The sequence below is a fragment of the Gracilinanus agilis genome, chromosome 6, assembly GCF_016433145.1.
Source record: "Gracilinanus agilis isolate LMUSP501 chromosome 6, AgileGrace, whole genome shotgun sequence".
NCBI classification, from domain to species: Eukaryota; Metazoa; Chordata; class Mammalia; order Didelphimorphia; family Didelphidae; genus Gracilinanus; species Gracilinanus agilis.
In genome coordinates this window covers 277155697-277180697 of record NC_058135.1, presented here as the reverse complement: position 1 = coordinate 277180697, position 25001 = coordinate 277155697, and the positions used below count along the sequence as shown (strand labels likewise).

At 35.2% G+C, this 25001-nt stretch overlaps 2 protein-coding genes across 2 annotated transcripts; both read right to left on the bottom strand.

Annotated features, from left to right (window-relative positions):
• Window positions 1-1971: 1971 nt before the first annotated feature.
• LOC123251458 (olfactory receptor 1038-like) lies at window positions 1972-10208 on the bottom strand. Its single transcript, XM_044680716.1, has 2 exons — window positions 9300-10208; window positions 1972-1983 (listed from the first exon to the last, which is right to left on the bottom strand). Exons 1-2 carry the CDS (start codon window positions 10206-10208, stop codon window positions 1972-1974), a joined length of 921 nt encoding a protein of 306 aa, XP_044536651.1.
• A 13088-nt stretch (window positions 10209-23296) lies between these two features.
• Window positions 23297-24049, bottom strand: LOC123252871 (GSK3-beta interaction protein-like). The gene is made up of 2 exons (XM_044682103.1): window positions 23795-24049; window positions 23297-23395 (listed from the first exon to the last, which is right to left on the bottom strand). The coding sequence occupies exons 1-2, from the start codon at window positions 24047-24049 to the stop codon at window positions 23297-23299; spliced, it is 354 nt and encodes a 117-aa protein (XP_044538038.1).
• Window positions 24050-25001: the final 952 nt, after the last annotated feature.

Genomic DNA, 25001 nt, shown 5'->3' with positions numbered 1-25001 from the left:
TTCTTCCTTTCTTTCTTTCTTCCTTCCTTTTTTTCTCTCTTTCTCTATCCTGCCCAGCTCTCTTAGCTAAGATTAGCCACTGATTTTCCTTAATCTTAAAATTCTGATCCAGTTCATCTGCCTAGATGCTGATTCTGTTCATGTTTGGGACCTCTCTCTCTCTTCCTTTCCCTTTCCCTCCCCCTCCCTCCCTTATCTGTCTCTGTCTCTGTCTCTGTCTCTCTCTCTGACATTCTATTTCTTTCTGCCTCTCTCTCTCTCTCTCTCTCTCTCTCTCTCTCTCTCTCTCTCTCTCTCTCTCTCTCTTCTTTTTGCACTGTGAGGGAGACAATTGGCTGCTTAGATTTTCTTGAGCAGCAGATTAATAAATTCATATCTTAAAACTAAAAATACGTCCTCCATAGATTTTCATTCATTGAAAAAGGAAAGAAGGAAGATCTTATAAAAAGACATCAAGATCAATGGCACATGTTAAAACCAGTAGAAATACACTTCAGCCATGGTGGGGGAGGGGGAAGTCGGGAGGTGAAGGGGAAAGTAAGATCATGAATTATGTAACCATGTTAACTTTTCTAAAAGATAAATATTAATAAATGTTAAAAAGAAAAGAAAAAAAAGAAAAAAGACATCAAGAGAAGAGAAGAAATATTTTTTAAGAAGAACAGCATGAAAGCCAATTTAACTGGACTGCACAGTACATTAAAGGGAAAAGCTTCTAGAATCAGGAGTGAGACCCTGTAGTTCTTAGGATATTTTAATGCAACTAGGTTGGATAGTGGATAGAGAAGGACACTTGAGAGCACCAAGACTATTACTGAAACTTTTCCTTAGGAAAGAAAACAAGGAACATTGGGAAAGACAGGAAGCTAGGTGGATGAAGCCATCAACATTACATCCACTACCACCTCTATTGAGAGCTTAATGATCATCCAGCACTCAGCACCCATCATATAGTCAGATTTCTATATTTCTAGTCATTATAGTTATAACTACTAAAGTCCCAGAAAATAAAATCCCTCCCACTAAAATCTTTGTATTGTCAAATGTTTAAAAATCAGAAAGAGATATAATTACATGAGTGCAAATGGTATTAAATATTATGAATTATCATCTGCTTTGCCATTGAATATAGGACCATAACTACTGAGTGATTTTTTTTCTGTTTTTGAATTTCCTAAGGATCCTCTATTTTGGGCAAATGCTGTTATTCAGGTTCACAAACTTAGTGATATAATTTTTTAAACCCTTGTACTTTGGTGTATTGTCTCATAGGTGGGAGATTGGTAAGGGTGGGCAATGGGAGTCAAGTGACTTGCCCAGGGTCACGCAGCTGGGAAGTGGTTGAGGCCAGGTTTGAACCTAGGACCTCCTGTCTCAAGGCCTGACTCTCACTCCACTGAGCTACCCAGCTGCCCCACTTAGTGATATTTTGATTCCTCACTTTAAATTGTCCAACAAGGGGGACAGGTGGGTAGCTCAGTGGATTGAGAGTCAGGTCTAGAAATGGGAGGTCCTAAGTTCAAATCTGACCTCAGACACTTCCCAGCAGTTGGCTCCAAGGCAGAAGGTAAGGGCTTAAAAAAAATTAAATTGTCCAACATGTGAAATCTTTGGTCATGTCATCCTGGAAGATCCCATCACAATTATGACACACTTTTCAGATTAGTGATTTTCCCTATTTTTAGGAAGCACTTTTTCTAGCCATTCTTATTTCTTCATTCCTCTAATGACTCTGCTCCTCATTTTTACCCTCTGTGCCATACTACAATAACTGATACTTTCTGTTTCAGCTTATTTTTAAAGTATCATCTTTCCCCCAAAGAATATAAACTCTTTCAGAGTAGTTACTTTCATTCTTTTTGCTTTTTAAAACATTCCTATGCCTTAGTACACTGACTGACATATAATAGAAATTTAATAAATACTTACTGATATAAGAAAGAAAAAGGAGTGACTATATAAGGAATTAACCTATTTTCCACTCTATTGAGCCTTTAAACACAGTGAATAATGTATGCTGTCATAGAAGACATTCTTCATATAATTTGTGCTTGACTAGTGGACCCCAAACTTCCATCTTGAACATTCCCTAAGATAACAAATGAGAAAGAATTTTAGAAAAAAATGTCAAGCACTATTATACAGGAAAGGAAAGGAAGGCAATATTAAGTACTTGAAATATGTCCACACCTAGACTAAGAGATTTTGCAAGTATTATCTCATTTGCTTCTCACAACAATCATGCAAGTTAGGTACTATTATAACCCTCATTTTATAGTTGAGGAAACTGAAGGAAACAGGTTAAGCAATAGACACCAGGTCACACAGCTAATTTGTTTCTGAAGCCAAATTTGAACTTAGCTTTTCTTGACTCCAGACCAATTATTGTTTCCATTGCACCAGTAATTAACTGATCTTCATATAGGTAATGCTCAATTTCTTTATGTAGACTTTTTCATAAACCACTACACAAAATAACTTTTATATAATGTGAATTTGTGCCATTAAACCACTTCATTTAGCCTTCATAATAAAGGCATTAAAATACTTTTTTGCAAGTCACAAAGTGTACTAAAATGGATACCTACTAAATATTGTACCAAAATAAATAACTTTATGAAATGAAAGATAAAGTTAAAAACATAGTACGCTCAGTATTGTGTAGTAATGGTACATAGGAGTGTGGATTTCTTTCTTATCCTTTTTCCTTTCTTTTGGTCACTTTGAGATACATACCTACTACTGAAATATCTGGGTCAAAAAGTACTCTTTGGAAACAATTCCAAATTGTTCTTCAAGATGTCTGGACTATTTAAAAACTCAACAACAGTGCTTTAGTTTCCAAATTTTTCCACATTCTTTCCAGCATTAGTTACTTCTCTTTTCTATGAATGTTAGCTAATCTGATTAGTATGAGGTAGTAACTCAAAGCTAACTATGCATTTCTCTAATTAGTAGAGATTTAGAGCATTTTTTTCCTGTGACTATGAATAACTTCAATGTCTTCTTCTGAAAACTGCCTATTCATATCCTTTGGCCTTTTATAAACTGGTAAATGACTCTTAATTTTATACATTTGGCTCTTATCTATAAATAGAGAAGATCCATTCTGTTTAAGGGCTATAATTTTATTTTAATAATATTTTATTTTGCCCCATTTATATGTAAAAGCATTTAAAATATTTGTTATTTTTAAGTTTTGAGTTCTAAAGCTCCCCCTCTCTTCTCATTCTCTCTCTATCCCTCCCACTTCTGACCACTCCCCAAGATGGTAAGCTATCTAATATTGTTTTTGTATATGTAATCATGTATAACTTTTTTCTATAATAGTCATTTTGTGGCAAAGATCTCTAATAAAAAAAGTAGAAAGTGAAATACAGATTGCATCAAGATGCATTCAGACATCCTCCATTTTGGTAGGTGTAGTCAGAACCCAACTTTGACTAGCTGTACCAGAAAACTGTAAACCTCTACATAGCAGGCCAAACTGGCCACCTCTACAGAGTGCTCAATCTGGAACTGAGACAGCTGAGATGAACCCAGGCACATTAAAAGTATGGGGTTGTACTCTTTCCATCACAGGAATGGCATTCAACTTTAGTATACAGACAAACTCAAAGGGAAAAAAATAGCGTCAAAATGAGCAAAAGACAGAGAAAAGGCCTGAACCTAGAAAAAATATCTCAAGAGAGATGACCAAAATACAAGTTCAGAAGAGGAAAGATATTCAAGAATGCAAGCATGTGAAAGCTCAATAGAAAATATGAAGGAATATCAAATCCAAAATTAATCTCTGAAAGACCTCCAAAAAAGGATAGAAATAAAATAACTTAGAAAACAATTTGGAGAAAATAATAGAAAAAAACAATAGCTTTAAAGAAAAATTTACCAATGAAAACTGATCTCCCCAAAAAAGGAAATATGATACCTTAACCTCAAAAATAACTTCCTAAGCAAGGAAGTAAAAGACATCAAAGAAGGTAATGACTCCCTAAAATTTACAATTGGACAAATGAAATTTAACAACTTTAAGAGACAGTAGGAAACAGTGAAATAAATGGAAAAGAATGGAAAAGTAGAAGACAAGTTGAAATTTCTCACTGGAAAAACAACTGACCTAGAAAATATATTTAGGAGAGATAAACTAAGAATAATTGTATTGCCTAAAAGCCATGATCAAAGCAAAAATAAAATGGACACCATATTGAATGAATTATCAGGGAACACTCCCTTGATGTTCTTGAACAAGAGGGAAAAATGAAAATTTAAAGAATCTACCAATTACCTCCAAAAAAGAGATCCTAAATGAAAAAAAAAAGGATTATTCAAGCCAAATTCCAGTATTCCCAAACGAAGACAAAATACTCCAAGCAGTCGGAAAAAAAGAAGCAGACCAGAAAAAAATTCAAATATTGTTGAACCATAATTAGAATTTCATATGACTTTACAGCTTCTAAACTGCAGAATCAGAAGGCATGGAATATGATGTTCTATGACACAAAAGATCTATACCTATAACCCAAAATCAACTATTCAGTACCACTAAGCATAATAATTCAGGGGAAGAAGTGGATATTTAAAGAAATAAAATGATTTACAGGCATTCCTGAAGAAATGACCCGAGCCAAAAAGAAAGTTCAATAATAAATGTTGATATTCAAAATAAGCATAAAAAGGTAAAAAAAAATTGAAGGGAATCAATGGAATTAAACATCACATCCCTCTATGGGAAAGTATTATCTGTGATAATTAAGATTTCTATAGAATTAAATACCTAAAGTATTTAACAGACTGAAAGTAATCAAGCAGGAAAAATGCTATTAAACTTATTACATTCATTGCTTGAGAAAGTAATAACTATAATATGTAAAGTATTTATTACAAGAGATAGTTAAGATACTTTAAGATAATTAAGAGAAACAATGGAGTTAAACTGATTGCATTAATAGAAAGTGGTAACCAATATGCTCAAAAAATCTATTATACTTGAAGTACCTCATATACCTAAAGGACTTGGGATACTTAAGGTACAAAAGATACTTAAGAAATTCATCACTATTAGAGCAATGATTGGGCAAATACATACATACATACATACATACATACATATATTTATATATATAAACATAGCTAAGAATAAGCTGAATATAATGGAATGATGTTTCAAAAAATCAAGAGATAAGCAAAAGGAATGAACTGGGAAAAGAGAAAATGAACAAATATTGAGGATTAATTATCTCACTTGAGGTGAAAAACAAGAATCAATACAATGTAAGGGAAAATGATTGGGGGAGGGGCAACAGGGAATGTTTAAATCAAACAATCATTGGAACTAGCACTAAGTGGAAATAACATGCAGACTCAGGTATATAAATCTATTTTTTTAAACACTTACCTTCCATCTTAGAATCAATACTGTGTATTGGTTCCAAGGCAGAAGAGTGGTAAGGGCTAGGCAATGGGGGTTGTGATTTGCCTAGGGTCACATAGCTGGGAAGTGTCTGAGGCCAAATTTGAACCCAGGATCTCCCATCTCTTAGCTTGACTCTCAATCCACTGATCCACCTAGCTGTCTCCTAGAAATCTATCTTAAAACAAACTGGGGAAAGAATCTTTATAGCAATTTTCTGACAGACCCTTCATTTGTTTACTAGATACATAACTGAGTCAAATCTGTAAGAATACACATTTCCCAATTGAGAAATGACTAAAAGATATGAAGAGGCAATTTTCAGGTGAAGTTAATCTTTAGTCATATAAAAATGCTTAAAATCATTACTAATTAGGCAGTGATTCCCAAAGTGGGTGCCACTGCCCCTGGTGGGTGCTGCAGCAATCCAGGGGAGTGTTGATGGCCACAGGTGCATTTATCTTTCCTATTAATTGCTATTAAAATTTAAAAAAAATTAATTTCCAGGAGGCTAAGTAATATTTTTTTCTGGAAAGGGGGCGATAGGCCAAAAAAGTTTGGGAACAACTAGATTAGAGAAAACAAAATTAAAATTATTCTGAGATACCACCTCATACCCATGAAAGTAGCTAATAAGACAATAAAGAAAATGATCAATGTTGGATGGGATGTGAAAAATCAAGATACTAATATAGTATAGTTGGAACTGTGAACTGCTCCAAGTATTCTGAAGAGCAATTTAACCATACCTGAAGGACAATCACACTGTGCAAACCATTTAACCCAGTAATATCATTACAAAGGTTGTACCCCAAAGAGATTTTTTAAATCTAATTAATTAATAAATTGATTAATTGATTTATTTAGAAGATTTTTTTTATAATTCATCTTCTTTCCCACCCCTCCTCTCTCCCCACCTCCTGGAGCCAATGAGCAATCCACTGGATTTTACATGTATCATTGTTCGAAACTTATTTCATATTATTACTATTTGCAATACAGTGATTATTCAAAGTCAACATCACCAATCATATCCCCACCAAGCCATGTGATGAATCATATGATTTTCCTCTGTGTTTCTACTCCCACATTTCTTTCTCTGGATGTGGATAAAGTTCTTTCTCACAAGTCCCTCAGAATTGTCCCATATCATTATATTGCTGCTAGTAGAGAATTTCATTATGTTCTATTGTGTCACAGTGGATCAGTTTCTGTGAAACAAGGTTCTCCTGTTTCTGCTCCTTTTGCTCTACATCAATTCCTAGAGGTCATTCCAGTTCACATGGAATTCATCCAGTTCATTATTCCTTTCAAAACAGTAGTATTCCATGGCCAACAGATACAACAATTTGTTCAGCCATTCCTGTTTTCAATAAAAGAAAGATATAGGACAATTCCAAGAGATTCATGACAGAAAAAGTATGTCCATTGCTATAAAAGGAACAATCTAAGTGCAAATTGAAACATACTATTCTTTACTTTATTTCCTCCATGGACTTGTTTCTTGTGTAGACAATGTGTGTCTCCTTTCACAACATGGAAAGATGTAATGTGATATATATATATATTGCCTACCTTCTTGAGGAGAGGTGAGGGATGGAAAGAAAAGAGAAAGAATAGATGACAAAATGTCAGAAAGTGAATATATATTAAAATTGTGATGATGTGATCTAGGGGGGAAAACAAACTTACCTCATCTTAGAACTAATACTAAATAACAGTTCCAAGGCAGAAGTGATGTAAGGGCTAGGCAATTGGAGTAAAATGACTTGTCCCAAATCACATAGCTAAGAAGTGCCTGAGGTCAGATTTGATCCCCAGATTTATTATCTCCAGGACTGACTTTCTATTCAATGAGTCAACTACCTTCTCTCTTTCTCTTTTTACTCTATCCCTCCTCAAAAGTCAATTTTACTTCTGACCACTACTTCTCTTAATTTTCATTATCTTCTATCACCTCCTTCCATTCTCTTATCCCCTTCCCTTTCTGCTTCTCTGATGGGTAAACTGGATTCTTTATTAAGTTGTGTCTATATTATTATTTTTTTAACATAAAACCCTTACCTTCCATCTTGGAGTCAATACTGTTTATTGGCTCCAAGGCAGAAGAGTGGTAATGGTAGGCAATGGGAGTCAAGTGATTTGCCCAGGGTCAAACAGCTGGGAAGTGTCTGAGGTGAGATTTGAACTTAGGACCTCCCATCTCTAGGCCTGCCTCTCAATCCACTGAGCTACCTAGCTGCCCCCATGTCTATATTATTAAGTCATTGAAACAATTGCAATAATGAATTTCAGGTGCTATCTACCACCTTCTTCCATTTTCCTGTCTATTGAAAAATGTTCTTTTTACACAGTAATTTTAATTGAAATAATTTCTCATATTCTTCTTTTCCTTTCCCCTTTCTACCAGTGCATCTCTTTTTCTCATATGTTAATTTTTTGAGATCATCCCATCACGGTCTTACCCATGCTCACCCCCATGTCCTCTTTCTGTATATATTCAGTCTAACTGTCCTAATAATGACAAAATTCTTGGGAGTTATAAATACTATCTTTCCATATAGCAATATAAGTAGTTTAACTGGTAATACTTTTCTGAATGCTCTATAGCTTAGAGATTATCTTAAACCAGTGATAGGCAAATTTTTTAAAGAGGAAAGGAAAGGAAATTCTCATCTCTCAATCTGTTTCTAATGCTATTCTTTTAAAGTTTTATTGTATTGTATCCTAATCATTGTATTCATCAGATTAGGAATAATGTCTCTCAGGCCAGATGGAACATTTCAGGGGGCAGCATCTAGCCTGCAGCCATAGTTTGCCCATCATTGTCTTAAACTATGGCATCTGAAACCACAGATGCAGAAACATGCATAGAAATGCATTCAATCCTACTAGCTAAATGGATATCTATAAACATATGTAATGATTGATCTCTATCTTTTTATCTACATTTACTAATATGTGCACATTTTATAAGTGAAAGTTTATCTCAGAAGAACCAACAAAAAGGTCAGAGAAATTTTATCTCATGATAAAAGTGTTCACATCTTTAAAGGTGTGCTAGTAGAGGGTAAGCTTTGACTCATTTTCCAGTGCTAGATATTTTACCTCCTCATTTTACAAACCAGGATGCAAAGGTACAGCAAGCTCCAGGGACTTCTCCAGGTCAGGCAAACCAAAAAACCATAAGAGGTGGGCGTGCAGCTTGATCATTTGATTCTAGAGTCTGTTCTTTTGATTGTACCACCAAGTGGCTTATAGACTTTCCTTTAGCCATAACATCTCCAATAGCTCTGTTAAGTTATAAAGGGTGGAATGTTCACCGCAATATTGTGGCTCCTTATAGCATTGAATTGGCTGATAATAAAGTCAAGAGTGGCCTCTGTAAGCTTCAAAACTAATATACAATATCTCCAAGTATTTTGTTTATAAAGTTTATTAATACTAAGTTGAAGCAAAGGAAAATTTAAAAAAAAACAAAAAAACTAGAGAGTTCACCCAGCCACACACATGGGAAAAGAGAGAGAGTGGGCATGGTTACACACAACTGTATACAAACAATGCAGCTTGGACAAAGGGAAAGGGATACTGGGAAATGAAGGAATTCTGGGGTATATAGTATTTGAGTAGAACATTCTAACTACACATCTGGCTGGCACCTCTGAACTATCACAACCTCCTGCAGAGTACAGTATTAATCCCTGTGAAGACAAAGGATTGAGATGACAGCAACTTAATGAATGAATGAATGAATGAATGAGACACAGAAGTCAACTTAGTAAAGGCAACTGAAATAAAAGGAAAATGTATCTTTCTCTCAAGTGCTTTTTAAATACTTTCACATTCTAGACTGAAGCATTTTGAATGTTTTGCATCCTTTAACTAGAACCTTTTTTAGGGCCTCTTTCACATCTTTGTTCCTTAAACTATAAATTATGGGATTCAACATGGGAATCACCACTGTGTAAAAGACAGCTGCTATTTTGTCTGTGTCCAGGGAGTCTTTTGATTTTGGTTGCAGGTACATAAAGATCAAAGTACCATATAAAATGGTGATAGTCATCATATGGGAACCACAGGTAGAGAAAGCTTTGAACCTGCCCTCTGCAGAATGAATCCTTAAGATGGCAGCAATGATAAAAATATAGGAGATAAAGATAATCAATGAAGAACAAATAGTGTTAAGCCCAGCAAAAGCAAAAATAAGCATCTGTTTTGTGTGAGTTTTTGAACATGACAGAGGCAAGAGGGCAACATCATCGCAATAAAAATGATTGATGACATTGTTGCCACAGTAAGATAAACGGAATGTGACAATAGTATTAGACAGTGAAACCAAAAAACTGTATATATAAGCGATAGCAACTAAGAGAATACAGAGTTTGTGAGACATAATGACTGAGTAAAGCAGTGGATGACAAATAGCTACATAACGATCATAGGCCATGGAAGCTAAAATATAACACTCTGTTATTACAAATGTTACAAAACATCCTACTTGAACGGCACATGCATTGAATGAAATGATATTTTTCTCCACTACAAAATGTACTAGCATCTTGGGTGTGATTGCTGAGGAGTAGCAGAAGTCAACAAAAGCTAAATGACTAAGGAAGAAGTACATAGGGGTATGAAGTCGAGAGTCTATCCTGATTAACATAATTAATCCAATGTTCCCTACCACTGTAACCATGTAAATGGCAGAGAAAACCAGAAAGAGTGGGGCCTGGAGCTCAGGACGGTCTGTAATCCCTTTGAGAATAAATTCAGTCACTTGTGTGAAGTTAAATTTTGCCATTTATTCCATGGGGGTAATCTGTGGGGAAAGAAGAATGGAAATGTCATATCAATGATGGGGGACTTTTGCAGATGCATAAATACTCTTCCATTGCCATTTCATATTTAATGCATATTATATTAGGGGGTTTTTGCTTTCATTTTTGCTTTCTTCAGTCATTTAAACATTAAGGTCATCCATTCTTTACTTACAACTGGAGTGAACATATTGGAAACAGAGAGAGTTAGACCTCTGCTTGAGTAAATGAAACATTTAAAGCACTTCACAAAGCCTAAAGGGTTAAAAGACCAATTCATAATCATATTGTTGCTGAGTGCTCTTAAGGTAAAAACTGGGCTTAACTTATATTTTATTTGGGTTCTTAAGGGTGAGTAGGAGACAGGAATGAACAATAGTTGGGACATACGTTGGGGAAATTGGGTTTGACAGTTTGGGAAATGGCAGTTGACAGGAGTGACTGTTGGGGTTTGACTGTCACACTGCTCCACCTAGCCAGGGAGTCTGTGAAACCAGCAAGTAACTGGATAATACAAGGACAAAAGAATTATAAACACAAGGTTTTAATAATAACTGAGGGTGATGGTTTATGGGGAAAGGTCACACTGAATCTAAACACTAGGGACCACATAGGGGCTGGGAGAATGGGTTAAAGCCTATAGTGCACTATCAGACTATTACAGACTAGAAGGGAAAATGGGTCTCTCACAAAATCATGTCTTCTTCAGCTCCTCTTGATGGCACAGGAAATGGATCCACAGAAAGGTAAATCCAGGAAATGCTAATCAAGGAGCTTGTCTCAGACTGGGATGTCCACCACCCCAGCTAGATCTTCTTGCTCACTTGATCTTCCCTGGCAGGTTTTCCTTCACAGTGGTAACTCCACTCTCCTTGGGCTCCTCACTTGGCAGGTAAAGGCATCCACACCCTCTCACTTTTCCAGCTTGACCAGAGTCCTCAAGGGCAAACAGTTTTTTCCATTCATTCTATTCTGAATGTCCCTGGCTGACAGCCAAGGCTTTTTCCCCCCTTAGTCTGTCTGCTAAGTCTGCTTTCCTACTTTTAAAGCCTATACCTATTACCTATAATAACTTGAAGTGGAGGGACTGGAAAAGCTAGGTATATAGTAAGCACCTACTATATGCCAGGCACTGTGCCTTAAGTACTTTATATATCTCATTTAATACTCAGAACAAATCTATGAAATGGATACTGTTATTCCCCCCACCCCATATTATCCCAAACCTGTGGCAGAAAGAGTTTAAGTAACTTGTCCTGGGTTAAATGGCAGATAAGTGCCTGCGGCTTGATTTTAACTCAGGTCTCACTGGCTTCAGATCCAGTGCTCAATCAACTGCTGCCTAGCTGCCTCTCAGGAGGGTTACATAATTATTAAAAATCAATCTATTAAAAAAACCCAAGCATTTAGAGCCTTTTATATTTAAACAACTCTGTTAAGTGTTGAAGATACATTGAAAAATATAAAATTGTCTATTAGGTCAAGAAACTTAGATTCCCTCATGAAAATTCAGCATGAATACATATAAGTAAATGCAAAATACAAAACAAACAAGAAAATTTCAGGAGACTAGATGATGCGATAATCAGGGAAAGTCTCCTTTAAGAACTGGCAATGGAATTAAGGTTTTCAAAGAATATTGAAATTCTAATTAGAGATGAGGAGGTCCATGTGGAAGGGGCATGATGATAATTTCATCTTGGTCCTGCCCCAAGCCTTGTAGCCTTCAGTAAATCACTTAACTTCTTTTTCACCCATTTTTCACAGGTAAAAATATAGGATTAATAGATAAGGGAGTTAGTAGTAAAAGTTCCATAAAATCCTTTCCAGTTTTTTTCTACTCAAATGACAGAGATAGACACCCTCCCTCCTTACTGGAAGGAGTAGATGGGAACAATTTGTTCTAATGGCCCCAATGATAAAAAAACACAGGTTATGTGGAGTGTTTAGGGCTTGGTTAGTCATGGAAGAAGCCATGGTCATCCATCTTCTGCTTCCAAAGCAATCACCAATTTTTTTGACTTTCCTATTCCCACTGGACTTTGATGATGTTGGAAGAGATCATGAGTTTTTGAGACTTTATCTCACATAAATCCAATTTATGGAAAAACCAAAACGTACCAGCAGTGATATCATTTTAGTCTTCTTTGAATATTAAGGATAACAACCAGTCAAATATCTGACCTATTAATCAACATAACTATTTTAATTTCTAAATGTCAAAACAGCAATGTATACCAAAATTCTATAATCTAAGCAACATATTAATAAGTATAAGAGATGAGCTTATATACAAGTATGTGTATAGGGGCAGGTGGGTCGCTCAGTGTATTGAGAGTCAGGCCTAGAGACGGGAGGTCCTAGGTTCAAATCCGGCCTCAGACACTTCCCAGCTCTGTGACCCTGGGCAAGTCACTTCACCCCCATTGCCCACCCTTACCATTCTTCCACTTAGGAGCCAATACACAGAAGTTAAGGGTTTAAAAAATATAAATAAATAAATAAATAAATAAATAAATAAATAAATAAATAAATAAATAAATAAAGATGGCAAGTATGTATATAATAGTATAGATAATAAATATATATTCTATATATTCATATACATAATAAGAAGTATCTGAGATGAGACTTTAAGGAAGTTAATTCTTTAGATAGGAAAGAATGAAGAGGGACTGCATTTCAGTTATATTGGACAGTTTCTTCAAGGGCACAAATTGGGTAAAAAAAAGAAATGAAATTTCAATGTCAGGGAATAGACTATAGACCAATTTGGCTAGAACGCAGATTATATGAAGTAAAATAATATTTATTAACTCTGAGTAGGTTACAAATGCTATCTGGACTATGAAGTCTAATAACCTTTTATTAATTCAGATTCTTCTTTTCCTTTTCTATCATATCTGATCTCATTTGTAGGAAGATACTTCTCTGGGAAATTTAGACCATTATAGAAATGTGGAGATAATATTATCTATTCCATCATCATTGAACAACCTCTCATGCTGGATACTATCTCCTCTCTGTTTTTTTTATGAAATTTCTTTCTTGATATGCCTTTTAATGTGATTCCATCAAATTTCAGAAGGCATAATTAACGTTTTATAAAGACTTGCTTTCCAAATGTATATATTGTGTCTTAATTGTTCTCCCGAGTTCTAGTTTCATATCACAAATCATATATTGGACATTTTAAACTAAATGCCCTAATGGCATCATTTCAAACTCATGTGAAAGATAGCCTTCAATATCTTTCCTCCTAATATTATATCTTTTTCAAGTATCCCCATCAGGGAGAAAGAACCATACTCTCAGCCACCCAAGATCACAATCTTAATAGTAAACTTGACTCTTCAATGTCTTTTATCTTATGTATCCAACAATATGCCAAATCTTGCCATTTTTTCTGCCCCAAACATCTTTTGAATATGTGCCCTTCTCTCTACTGGCACAACCACAACCTACATTCACACCCTTACTGTTCATCTGAACTATTACAATAGCCTTCTTCCTAATTTAGGCCTGCATTCTAATCTATCTTCTTTACTCTGACCTTTCTCTTAGCAAGCTTAGGGAGAGATAAATTTAGGAAGTAGTATTATGAGGTTCATTCTGGAAATGTCAAATTTCATATTCCTACAAACCAGTTGGCAGGTTTTACTTTCTGTGAATTTACTTATCAAAGAATACTGAGATTCCATAGCACCAAACCTCACAGAATGTGCGATGAATTTCATGACTCAGTTTATCCAGAGCTTTATCATATAGGATTAGGTTGCCACCTATTACTAATGAAATATTATTCAACAATGTCATAAATATATTACCAAAAGCATGACTTGGAAAGAGAATAATTATATATTGGGAGTGAGGGATAGCATATGGATAGTTGGCATGTTGCACTGTAACTAAGATAATATCAAGAGATCTAAAGGCAGACCTTTAGCATCCTCATGGGGCTTCTTGAACAGGAAGATTTGTGAGAGGATAAGAAAATGATTGTGAAATGAAATATAGAAAAAATTTACAAGCCAAGGCAACAAATTAACTGAATGTGACAGGGGAGATGAGTGAGAGAGAGCAGAGATTCAAGAATGATTGATTCTTTGATTGTGAATATGGATGCCTGAAAAGATTGTGGTTTGCTCAGTAGAAAGAAGACCACCTGGTATAAGGATGAGTTTGGTGGTTTAAAAAATGAATTCCATTTTTAACATGTCAAATTTGAGATATTTATCAACTCAAGGTTGAGGGGATAAGAAAGACCACATGTCATCATATTACTTACAATTTGATTGGGTACATAAGATGTGGGTGACTTGCTATCTGAACCACTCAAGATTATACCCATGTGACTTAGATCACAAATCCATTGAAGTCTTTAATAAATCTTCTTACTGAATATATTTTCATACTCACAGGTAGATGAGATATATGTGATGATTTTAGTTGCCGGTTATCGTAATGGTGAATTATTTCTTGAAGAAAATAGTTGGTAGAAAGGATGCCGATCAAAAATAATGTTACAATAATCCGTGGGAAGCAGAAAAAAGAAAAAGAAAAGAAATGGTTTTAGGAGAGATGGAGTAGGTAATATTAACTACACATTTCTACAGTGTTTTATACTTTCCAGAGAACTTCCCTTCTATTAATGAGATCAAATAAAATAATATGTGTAAAAACACTTACACACACAAACAGTACATTTCAAGTAGGTACTTTGTAAATATTTATGCCCTCTGTCCCCTCTTTACAAACCTGGAAGGAATGTCCTATAGGCATTGTTATCTGTATGGGATACTTGAAATAAGGCTGAAAAAACTGACATAACTTGGACAAGGCAACACAGTTAAGCCTCAGAGTCAGAAGTCAAATCCTGGTCTTCCGAATTCAAGTTTAGTGCTCCTTCCACTCATCCACACTACTGGTCAATATCCTTTTTCCCCCTCAAGTTCTAGGATTCCATGACTGATTGCTGCTCTTTTCTCAGGGCATTCTTATTCAGATACCCTGAAGAACACATCCAATTAATTTTTTTTAAATTTTGCTATAGTATATGTTATTTCAGATTCTCCATTGTAAATATTCACTCTACTCACACTTTGCCCAAGGAGAAGCAGAACAATCTAGAAGAGAAATAAAGAGACTAGATTCACCCAGTCCACCTATCATTGTTGTTAGAAATAAAATTGTTCTGCCTCTGCACAAAATTATTCTGAAAACTGAGGGATTTATTTTTTCTTCTTTCCCTTTGGACCCAAGCAGGAAACCCTATGTGGATTTAAAAAAAAGTCACAATTCTCAAGGGAATAACACATCTTCATTAATTGTATTTACAAGCTTTAAAATCATTAAGGAATGGAGGCCTCCAATCCATGCATTGTGGGACCTAATTCCATTTGACCTTAATTAGTCAGTTTGGGATGTTGTGTTATGGAAAAAATATTAGAGAGAAGGCAAGAGGCCTTGGTTGTACCTGTAAGGATGGGGGAAGGTTTCTCCTGCCTCTAAGAGCCTTACTACGAATAGGCTTGGGTGTTCTTCCCCTTGCCTAAGTTTCTCAAAGGACCCCTATGCATTTGAGTATATTCAGTGGGAGGGGAGAGCTAGAAGAGAGTCTCTGCTCATAGACTCTCTTGCTCTCCCTTCTATCATAACATTGGTTAGTTGGCTCTGTTCATTCTTATATATCTCACACATCTGCCTTTAATCATATGCATGAATTTAGGTAGACTTCCATTTTGGGGAAAGTTTATCTCACAAGATCATTTTGAGCATTAATTGAGATCACTAACAAAATTGAAATAATTAATATATTTGTCATTAACTGATTTACTTGTGTTTTATTAGTGAATTAGAGTAATTGATTAGTTACCAATCTCATGTTAAGGCTTTATGCATGCTCTACTCACATGGCACTGAAACAAATAAAAAGTTATCTGGCATCTCAGCATCAGATTTATAAGCATTTATTAGTTTAGAGAGAGTGAGAGAGAGAGAGAGAGATAGACAGAGAGAGAGACAGAGAGAGAGACAGAGAGATAGAGAAAGAGAGAGAGAGAGAGGGGCAGAGAGAGAGAGAGAGACAGAGAGAGAGAGACAGAGAGAGAGGGAGATAGATTTCAGTTTTACTAATTTAAGGGAAGATAGGGTCCCAGATTTCAGTCCAACTTGGTCACCTCCAGACTGTGCTGTTGCTTGCCAAGTGCCAGCCCAGGAAGTCAATCTGTTCAAGAGCAGAAGTTAAAATGACCCTCTCCTTCCCTGGGTTTGCCTTTAAAAACACTCTGGCTCCTCCCTCTCTGGTGATATTGCGTGTTGATGTTCACGTTAGTGCTCACAGTGACCCTGATGCTGATGCCAGAGCTAGATTCCATACTCAAGACCAATGTCCCCTAAATAATATACTTCACACAGCACCAACCCTAGAATACAAAAGTTTTCCCTCCAAGAACTTAAATTCTATAGGGGAAACTGGTAAACCATATATACACAAAGTCATTACAAGGTAATTTATAGGGAAGTCCTATTGTCTTTGCAACATTTATGATGGTGGCAGGAGAGATTAAGAGAAGTGTCATGTGAAAATCTACTTAATTTAATCTTTGAATTCTAGATGAAGAGTGAGTGGGGTATATGAGGTAGATTAATATTGAATTAAGATTTTTTGTTTGATAAATGGTGCTTCTTTTGGCAACCCAGAATAGTTTGACTTTTTAAAAGTATAAAACCATCACTCCCATGTCTATGAAACTGGATTGGGTCCTCCCTTCTGTGAAGTTGTAAAAACTGGAAGAACAGAGGCTTATTCTTATTCCCTGTGTATCTGTAAATCAGGACTTTATTGGGTAACAAAATCAGCTAGGCAGCTGCTCTGTTGGGAAGGTTTCTATCAACTGAAATGGAGGAAGAGAGTTTCTTGGTGTCCTACTGAGACCTGCCTCTTTTTGTAATGAAGTGGTAAGGGAGGAGTTGAAGTCTCTGAGGTAATTCCCTTAATGACTACTCTCTAATCAAAATATCCTATCTAGGGACAGAGCAATGACATCAGAAGGGATATACATATATATATTGGATTGTAAGATAGGACATTTTTTTTTGCTTTTTTGTTTTTAACCTGCCCAGCTCCCCTAGCTCAGACTAGACTATGATTTTGCTTACACTTAAGCTTCTGGTCCTGATCTCCCCTCTAGGTGTTGATTTTACTCATGCTTGGGCCATAGCTTTCTTGTTCTCTCTGGTCCATTTTGGCTACATGACTCAAGTTCTGTGGCATATATTTGCACTGTGAAGGATTATGTTGGCTAGTTAGATTTTTCTTTTGCAGCAGATTAATACATTGATATTTTTAAACTAAAAATTAAACCTTCAGAGAATTGCATTCATTACACAAGAAAATATGGTACACCCTATACCAGCAAAGCATTTGCATGTATGGGGAGCCAGCACTGGGGGAGATGCTCCCTTCACCCTCTTCATTGTGCCTGAGGACATTATTTTTGCATTCTCTGCCTTTCCTCCATCCAGCAGCCCAAAGTGAGCTTTTCCTCCCTCCTCCTCTCTCTGGGGTAATGCAGGGGGCCCACAGGCAGCTTGAAGTTGTAGTTTGGGTATGCAAAGTTGAAAATGTTCACCAATGCTGCCCTAAATAATGGAATGTAGAGAAAAAAATGATTTTTTTAAAAGAAGAACAGCAAGAACATCAATTTGGTTGAAGTACCCAGTACATTAAAGGGAAAAGTTTCAAGAATCAAGAGTGACAGTTTGTAATTGTTAGATATTTTAATGCCAGTTGGTGGAAGAGTGGATATAGTAGGACACTTGAGATCACTATGACTAGTACTGAAATTCTCCCTTGGGAAGTTATACAGTAGTTAGGAACACTGGGGGAGACAGGAAGCATTTTGTATCAGGTGGCCATCAACATCACTTCCACTACCACCTCCATCAGGATCTTGATGACAGTTCAGGACCTAGTACCGATCATGTAGACAGACTTTTACATTTGCAGTCATTTTAGTTATAACTACTAAAGAACCAGAAAATAATATCCTTGTCATCAAAATCCTTGTATTGTCAATGGCTAAAAATCAGAAGCTTATAATAGGGCAGGCCCAGGATTGCAAATGATATTAATGTGATGAATAACATTTGCTTTGCCATTGGACACTGGAGAATAGAAAACCACAACTACATGATAACTTTTTTTTCTATTTGTGAATCTCCTAAGGATCCTCCATTTTGAAAAACACATTTATTCAGGTTTAAAACTTAGTTTTGTCTTTGATTCCTCTCTCTAAATTGTCCAATTTATGTGATCTTTGATCAAGTGATCTGGAAGAACTCTCCTTCCTTATGACTCCCTTTTCAGATTAGTGAATAGTATACATCGTCAAAGAAGACATTTTTTCATATAATTTGGGCTTCCCTGATGGATCTCAGAGCTTCCAGTGTAGACAGATAAAGGACAGGAAAGAATTTTGGGGAAAAAGTATCAAGCACCAGATATAGGAAAGGAAGGGAACAAACATTAAGTACTTAATATATATCTGGAACTAGGGCAAAGGATTTGGAAATATTATCTCATTTGTTCCTCACAACAACCTTACAAGTAAGATGCTATTTTAATGCTCACTTTATAGTTGAGAAAACTGAAGGAAACAGAAGTTAAGTTATTGGTCCCCAGGTCACATAGTTAATAAGTTTCTGAGGCCAAATTTGAACTTAGCCCTTCTTGACTCCAGACCTTCTTGACTCTAACATGCCAAAAGCTGCCTCTTTTTTTATGTGTCTACATTTATATAAGCAAAAAAATGTCTTTACATAGACAATTCTGACATTACTTGAGTTGATCATTTAACAAATCTCATGTAAAGCAATTTTTATATAACAAAAGTGTGCCCCTCTATACCCACTTCACTTAATGTATAACAAAGTCATATAAAAATTATAACTTGATGCAATTTTCAAAACTTACTAAAATGGAAACATTAAATATTATACCAAGGTAAATAGGCTTATGAAATGAAAGGTAAAGTTAATAAGAAAGTATGCACAGTATTGTACAGTAAAGTTGACAATGGTTTGCAGATTCTTTTCACTTCCTTTTTCCTTTAGTTTGATGACTTTGAGATAGAGACCTAGCCCTAGTATTGTTGGGTGAAAGGGAATTTACAATTTGATAGCCCTTTGGGTATCATTCCAAATTGTTCTCCAGAATATTTAGACAATTTCACAATTCAACCAACGGTGATTTAGTATTCAAATTTTTCCATATCATCTATAGCATTGATAATTTCCCTTTTCTATAATATTAGCTACTCTGATAGCTAAAATTTAATAACTAAGAGCTGCTTCACTTTGCATTTCTCTAATTTGTAGTGATTTAGACCACTTATCTTGTGCCTATAGATAACTGATTATTTTTTCTAAAAACTATTTATATCCTTTGGCTATTTATAAGCATGTGAATAGTATTGATTTTTATAAATTTGACTCCATTATCTTTATATTAGAAAGATGAGTTATTTTTAATGGCTACAATTTTATTTATTTATTTTTCCCATTCAGATGTAAAACATTTCACATATTCATTATGTTATATTTCTGACCCTCTCTCCCACTTCTGCCCTGCCCTCAAAATGATAAGCAAGCTATTAGATACTTTGCATGTGCAATCATGTAAAACATTTTTATATATTAGTCATTTTTTGTTAGAGATCTGAAATGAAAAGGAAAAAAAAGTGTAATATATAATGTTTTAGTCTGCAGTCAGACTCCATCAATTCTTTCTCAGAAGGCAGATGGCATCTTACATCATGACTCTCTGGGAATATTTTGGTTCACTCTATTAATCAGAATAATTAGGTCATTCACAATTGTTCCTCAAAAAAATAATGCTATTATTTTGTACAATGTTCTTCAGATTCTCCTAACTTCACTTTGCATCAATTCATATCTTGCTTTTTCAATTTTTTCTGAAATCGTTGTTTGTCCATTTTTATGGCACAATAGTATTCCATCATAATCATATACCACAATTGGTTAAATCATTCCCCAATTTATAAACAACTCCCCAATTTCTAATTTTTTACCCCCACAAAAAGAACTGTAATGAATATTTTTTGTGCAAATGGTGCCTTTCTCCTTTTTGATGTCTTTGTTATATAGAACTAGTAATAGTATTTATGAATCAAAGGCTATGGATAGTTTTAGAGTCCTTTGAGACTAAATTGTTCCAAACTGTTTTCCAGAATGGTTGGATGAACTTACAATATCATCAACAGTGTTTTAGTATTCCAGTTTTCATGCATTACATCCAATATTTAACTTTTGTCCTTTTCTGTCATATTAGCCATTCTGATAGGTGTGAGATAGTACCTCATAATTGTCTTACTTTGCATTTCTCCAATCAAGAGTGATTCTAAAGCACTTTATATGACTATGGATGGCTTTGATTTCTTCATCTGAAAACTGTTGATATCATTTGATAATTCATCAATTCAAGAATGACTTATATTTATAAAACAAATTTGGCTTAGTTCTCTATATATTTGAAAATTAGAGTTTTACCAGAGATTCTTGATATATTTTTTTCCATTCAGCTTTGTTTTTCTTCTAGTTTTTTTTTATTTTAATAAAAAATTTCCAAATAAGTTTTTCAAAGTTATATGATCTATATTGTCTCCTTCCCTTCTTCATTCCCCACTCCTCGAGGTGACAAACAATTCAATCAGGGTTATACATATATTATCACATAAAAATATTTCTATATTATTCATGTTTATAACTGAATAATTTTATAAAACCAAAACCCCAAACATATAACCAAATGAACAACAAATATAATACATTATATGTTTCCATCCACATTTCTACTATAAAAGTTCTTTTTCTTAAAGTAGATAGCATTCTTTTTCATAAGTCCCTCAGAATTCTCCTGGATCATTTTATTGCTGTTAATAGCAAAGTTGATCACTGTTGAGATTTCCAAAATAGTTCAATTACTATGTATAATGTTCTCCTAGTTCTGCTTATTTCACTCTGTATCCATTCATGAAAGTCTTTCTAGCTCTTTCTGAATTCATTCTGTTTATCATTCCTTAAGATACAATAGTATTCCATCACCATCATATAGTACAATTTGTTCAGCCATTCCCCAATTAAGGCACAGCCATTTAGTTTCTAATTCTTTGCCACCACAAACAGAGTAGCTTTAACTATTTTTGTACAAATAATTCCTTCAAGCACTGCAGGCTTGAATGAACCAACAAATATGGACTTCTAGGCTTCACTTCAGACTGGTGCCAGGACCTGGGACTTGAAGGGATGGGTCTGGTTTGTGGGGTGTTCTGCTGTCCCAAGATGCACCTATGCCCAGGTTCAGAACCTGCTGCAGTAGATGGAAGAAGAGTGGTTGGCTAAAACTCCTCTGTGTACAGTTTTGCTTCTGGTTCCCCTTTAACCTATGAAAATTGAGTCTGTTTACTTTTTTTTTTCCTTGTGCTTAGCTAAAAATGAGGAAAAATTTATTCAGATTTATTACATTTAGCCTAAGAATGAGTAATTCTAACTCAAATGTAGATTTTTTTACTGCTAAGCATTGAAAACAAAGCTAAAAATGTGTCTTCTGAAATTTAATGAAAACATCCTAATAAGGTATGACTATAGAAGTCATCCAAATTAATTTTTAGTTTCCTCTGGCCTATACAAATTAATACTTAGTCAGAACAAAAATGATATCTTTTATTACTAAACAAAGAGTAACATCTGTAATTTCAGTAGACTTAAGAAGCATATCCAGGCATTGAGTTTTACTTCTACTGTGGTGTTAGCTGACTATTTAAAAACCAATCCCGATTTCCCTTATCCAACATATACCTGAAAACACATAGCAGCATGATTCAGTTAAATAAACTTACAAATATTAGTACTTGAAATAAAATACAAAATACAGAGTATCCCTTTTTCAAATATTAGTCTTTGAATGCTTCATATGTCCTTTGGTTTCAAACCCATACAATGCATTATTAAATTGTAGATTTAGCATTGAGACAAAACACTGTACATTTGAAGGGAAAAAGGGAAGCATTACAGGATACCAAAGTACTACATTTTAGAAAGTAAACATTGAAGCAAAAATACTTTTGAATATATAAACACTGTACAGTATGTAAACAAATATCCAGAAAAATAAGAATCGACATGGGTCAAAATATTGTTTCCTAGGAAAACAGATATCTTTTTAACAATGCAATTTTATGGTGTCCTTTATTAAGAAAAAAAGATGGAGCCTATTTTCATATTCTGTGCTTAGGTATCTTGGAGATTAGATAGTAATTTTTACATTCATAGGCTAAAGGCTTAAACTTTATTTAGCTGGCTGACTGTTGCAAGTAGGATACATATAATTATACTAATCCCCGTGTCAATTAGCACAATAATACTAGATAAGTTATATACAATTAATTAATTTTATCATTTCAAACTAGTATAGATAGTTTAAGCAATTTTAAAGTTTGTGCAGGGGAAACTAGTTGATAATTTGTTCCCTGTAAGGCCAGTAGCAAAATAATCACTACAAATTCAGTCCAAGCTAATATTGAACCCCTGATTTAGTAAGCTGGATTAAAATTGTAGAGAATTAATTAGAATGCCAATTTTATTAATCAAGTCTAGAATTCCATATGTAGTACTAGATGCATTAAACCCTGCATTTTCATAGTAAAATACTGTTTTGCTTTCAAAATGCAGTAGTATTCAAAAGAAATTTAAACATATTCATGATCTATATCACAAATTAAGGGCTGCCAAATTCCCTAGGTGGAAGCGAAGTAACAAGAATAGTTTATTATTAATAGTGCTTGAGAAGTTTATATCTGAAGCAAGCAGTAATGCTGAAAAACAAAAGAAAAATGACTCTATATTATATTCATTAGCAAGAATCTAGGTTTTAAATTTTAAGTTTCCAGCAGCAAGCCTAACAGATAAGTTTATAATGTTGAGTAAATTATGACTGTCCATCTTGTTTCAAAGCTTCCAGTCTTCTTAGGAGTGTGTTTCCAAATGCTTCTCAGTATGCTGGACTAAGGGTATCCAACAAAGAGTATACTATTTCATGGTAGGGAGTTTGTATGTTATCATTCACATGGTAAAAAGCATAATCCACCACCTTTCATATTCTTCTCACTCATTTAGTCTGTAGTAGTATCTCCTCTTGCTAAGATCTCCTAAGACAAAGAGGGTTGGTCTAGATCAATAGGAGGCCTCTTAGAAATTTAGAGACTTGACTCTCCCTTATGATTTAATTGAAATTAGGGTTTGAATTCAAGTGTACAAGGTGTCACAGGCATTTATTCCCAATGAGAAAATAATTTATCTAACAAGCAGGATTATTAATGCAGTCTTGCTGGCCATCTAACTGTGTGTGAAAATGGGATTTGAAAAAAATGATAGGCATTGACAGCAAACCTAAACCAAAAGTTCCTTCAAAGTTTTCAATTTCCCTATATTTATCCAAAGATTTTGTGAAAATAGTAATGAATCTTAAAAAAAAATTATGTCCAGTTACCGTAAGCCCTGCTTCTGAGAGTTCCAGGCAGTATCTGTTCCTTTCTCTTGTTTCCACATTGATATACGCAACATCATCTGAACAAGGCAGGCTTTTGGAGACAAACATGTTGCTAACAGCAAAAAGAACATCATTCACAACAGCTTCAGCTTCTAATCTCATGTCTTTTACATCTGTTCTTTCAAAATCTTGAAATTCAGAATCTCCAATTTCTGTGTTATTGCTAAACTCCATGTGACTATAATCTCTTTCCATTCTGCCCTTCAGAGCATGGGACCTCCACTCCCTCCCTCCTCCGAGTTCTCACTCTGTTTACTTTTCAAGTTGTATTCAGTGGGAGAATTCCCTCACTCTGTCTTGGTGTTAATTGTTGACTCCTGATATTTTGATGCACTTTTAAAAGATTGGTTTCATAGGATCTTCAATGTGGTTTCAGTTTTCACTGCTTCTAAACTGCCATTTTGACTCCACCCCATCTCCTTATTTTTCCAATCACGTAATTTCTGTATTGGGGTCAATATTTTAACTTGGTTCTTTTAAGGTAGAAACCAGGGAAAGTGCCTTAAACAGTAAATGTGGGTCAGGTGGGTGTGTGGGAGACAGGAATGACAGAAAGGGGCCCAACAAGTAGGGAGTCTGGGTTATAAAGGCTGTTTCAATGTCTGTAACAGAAATGGCTGTTGGCCTCCACCTGCCACCCAGCATCAACAAGACAGAGCCTATGGAAGCTGATAAGTAAAGGCAAGAGTTTAACAACACATTTTAATCAGGGACAAACTAAGGTAAAGGATGGGAATAGGGTTTTCCTACACTAAAAGACTACAGGCAAACCACAAGATCAAGGGAAAGGAAATTAACTACACTCTTCTAAGATCTAAGTAAGACAGGGCCCAAAGAAAGCAGTACTGGAGTCACAAGGGGAAAGTTCCTCCCAACCTGGTTCCAGCCAGGTTTGGTCAGCTTAGCTAAGGACCTGAGGATGGCTTTACTTGTGATCTCATGGCTACTCCAGGGATGGTTTCAGGATGCCAGGAGTCAACTCCACCAGAACAGATGATCCAAGGTATCCAGGTAGGGAGAGAAAGTTTGCAATGCTGTCCACCAGATCAAAAACCACTCCCTACTCGGTGCTGTTCTGCAGGTCTAATGTCCTCTGCTGTAAGCCTTCACCACTCTCCAGGATCCCAGGGAATCTGGATACAACTCC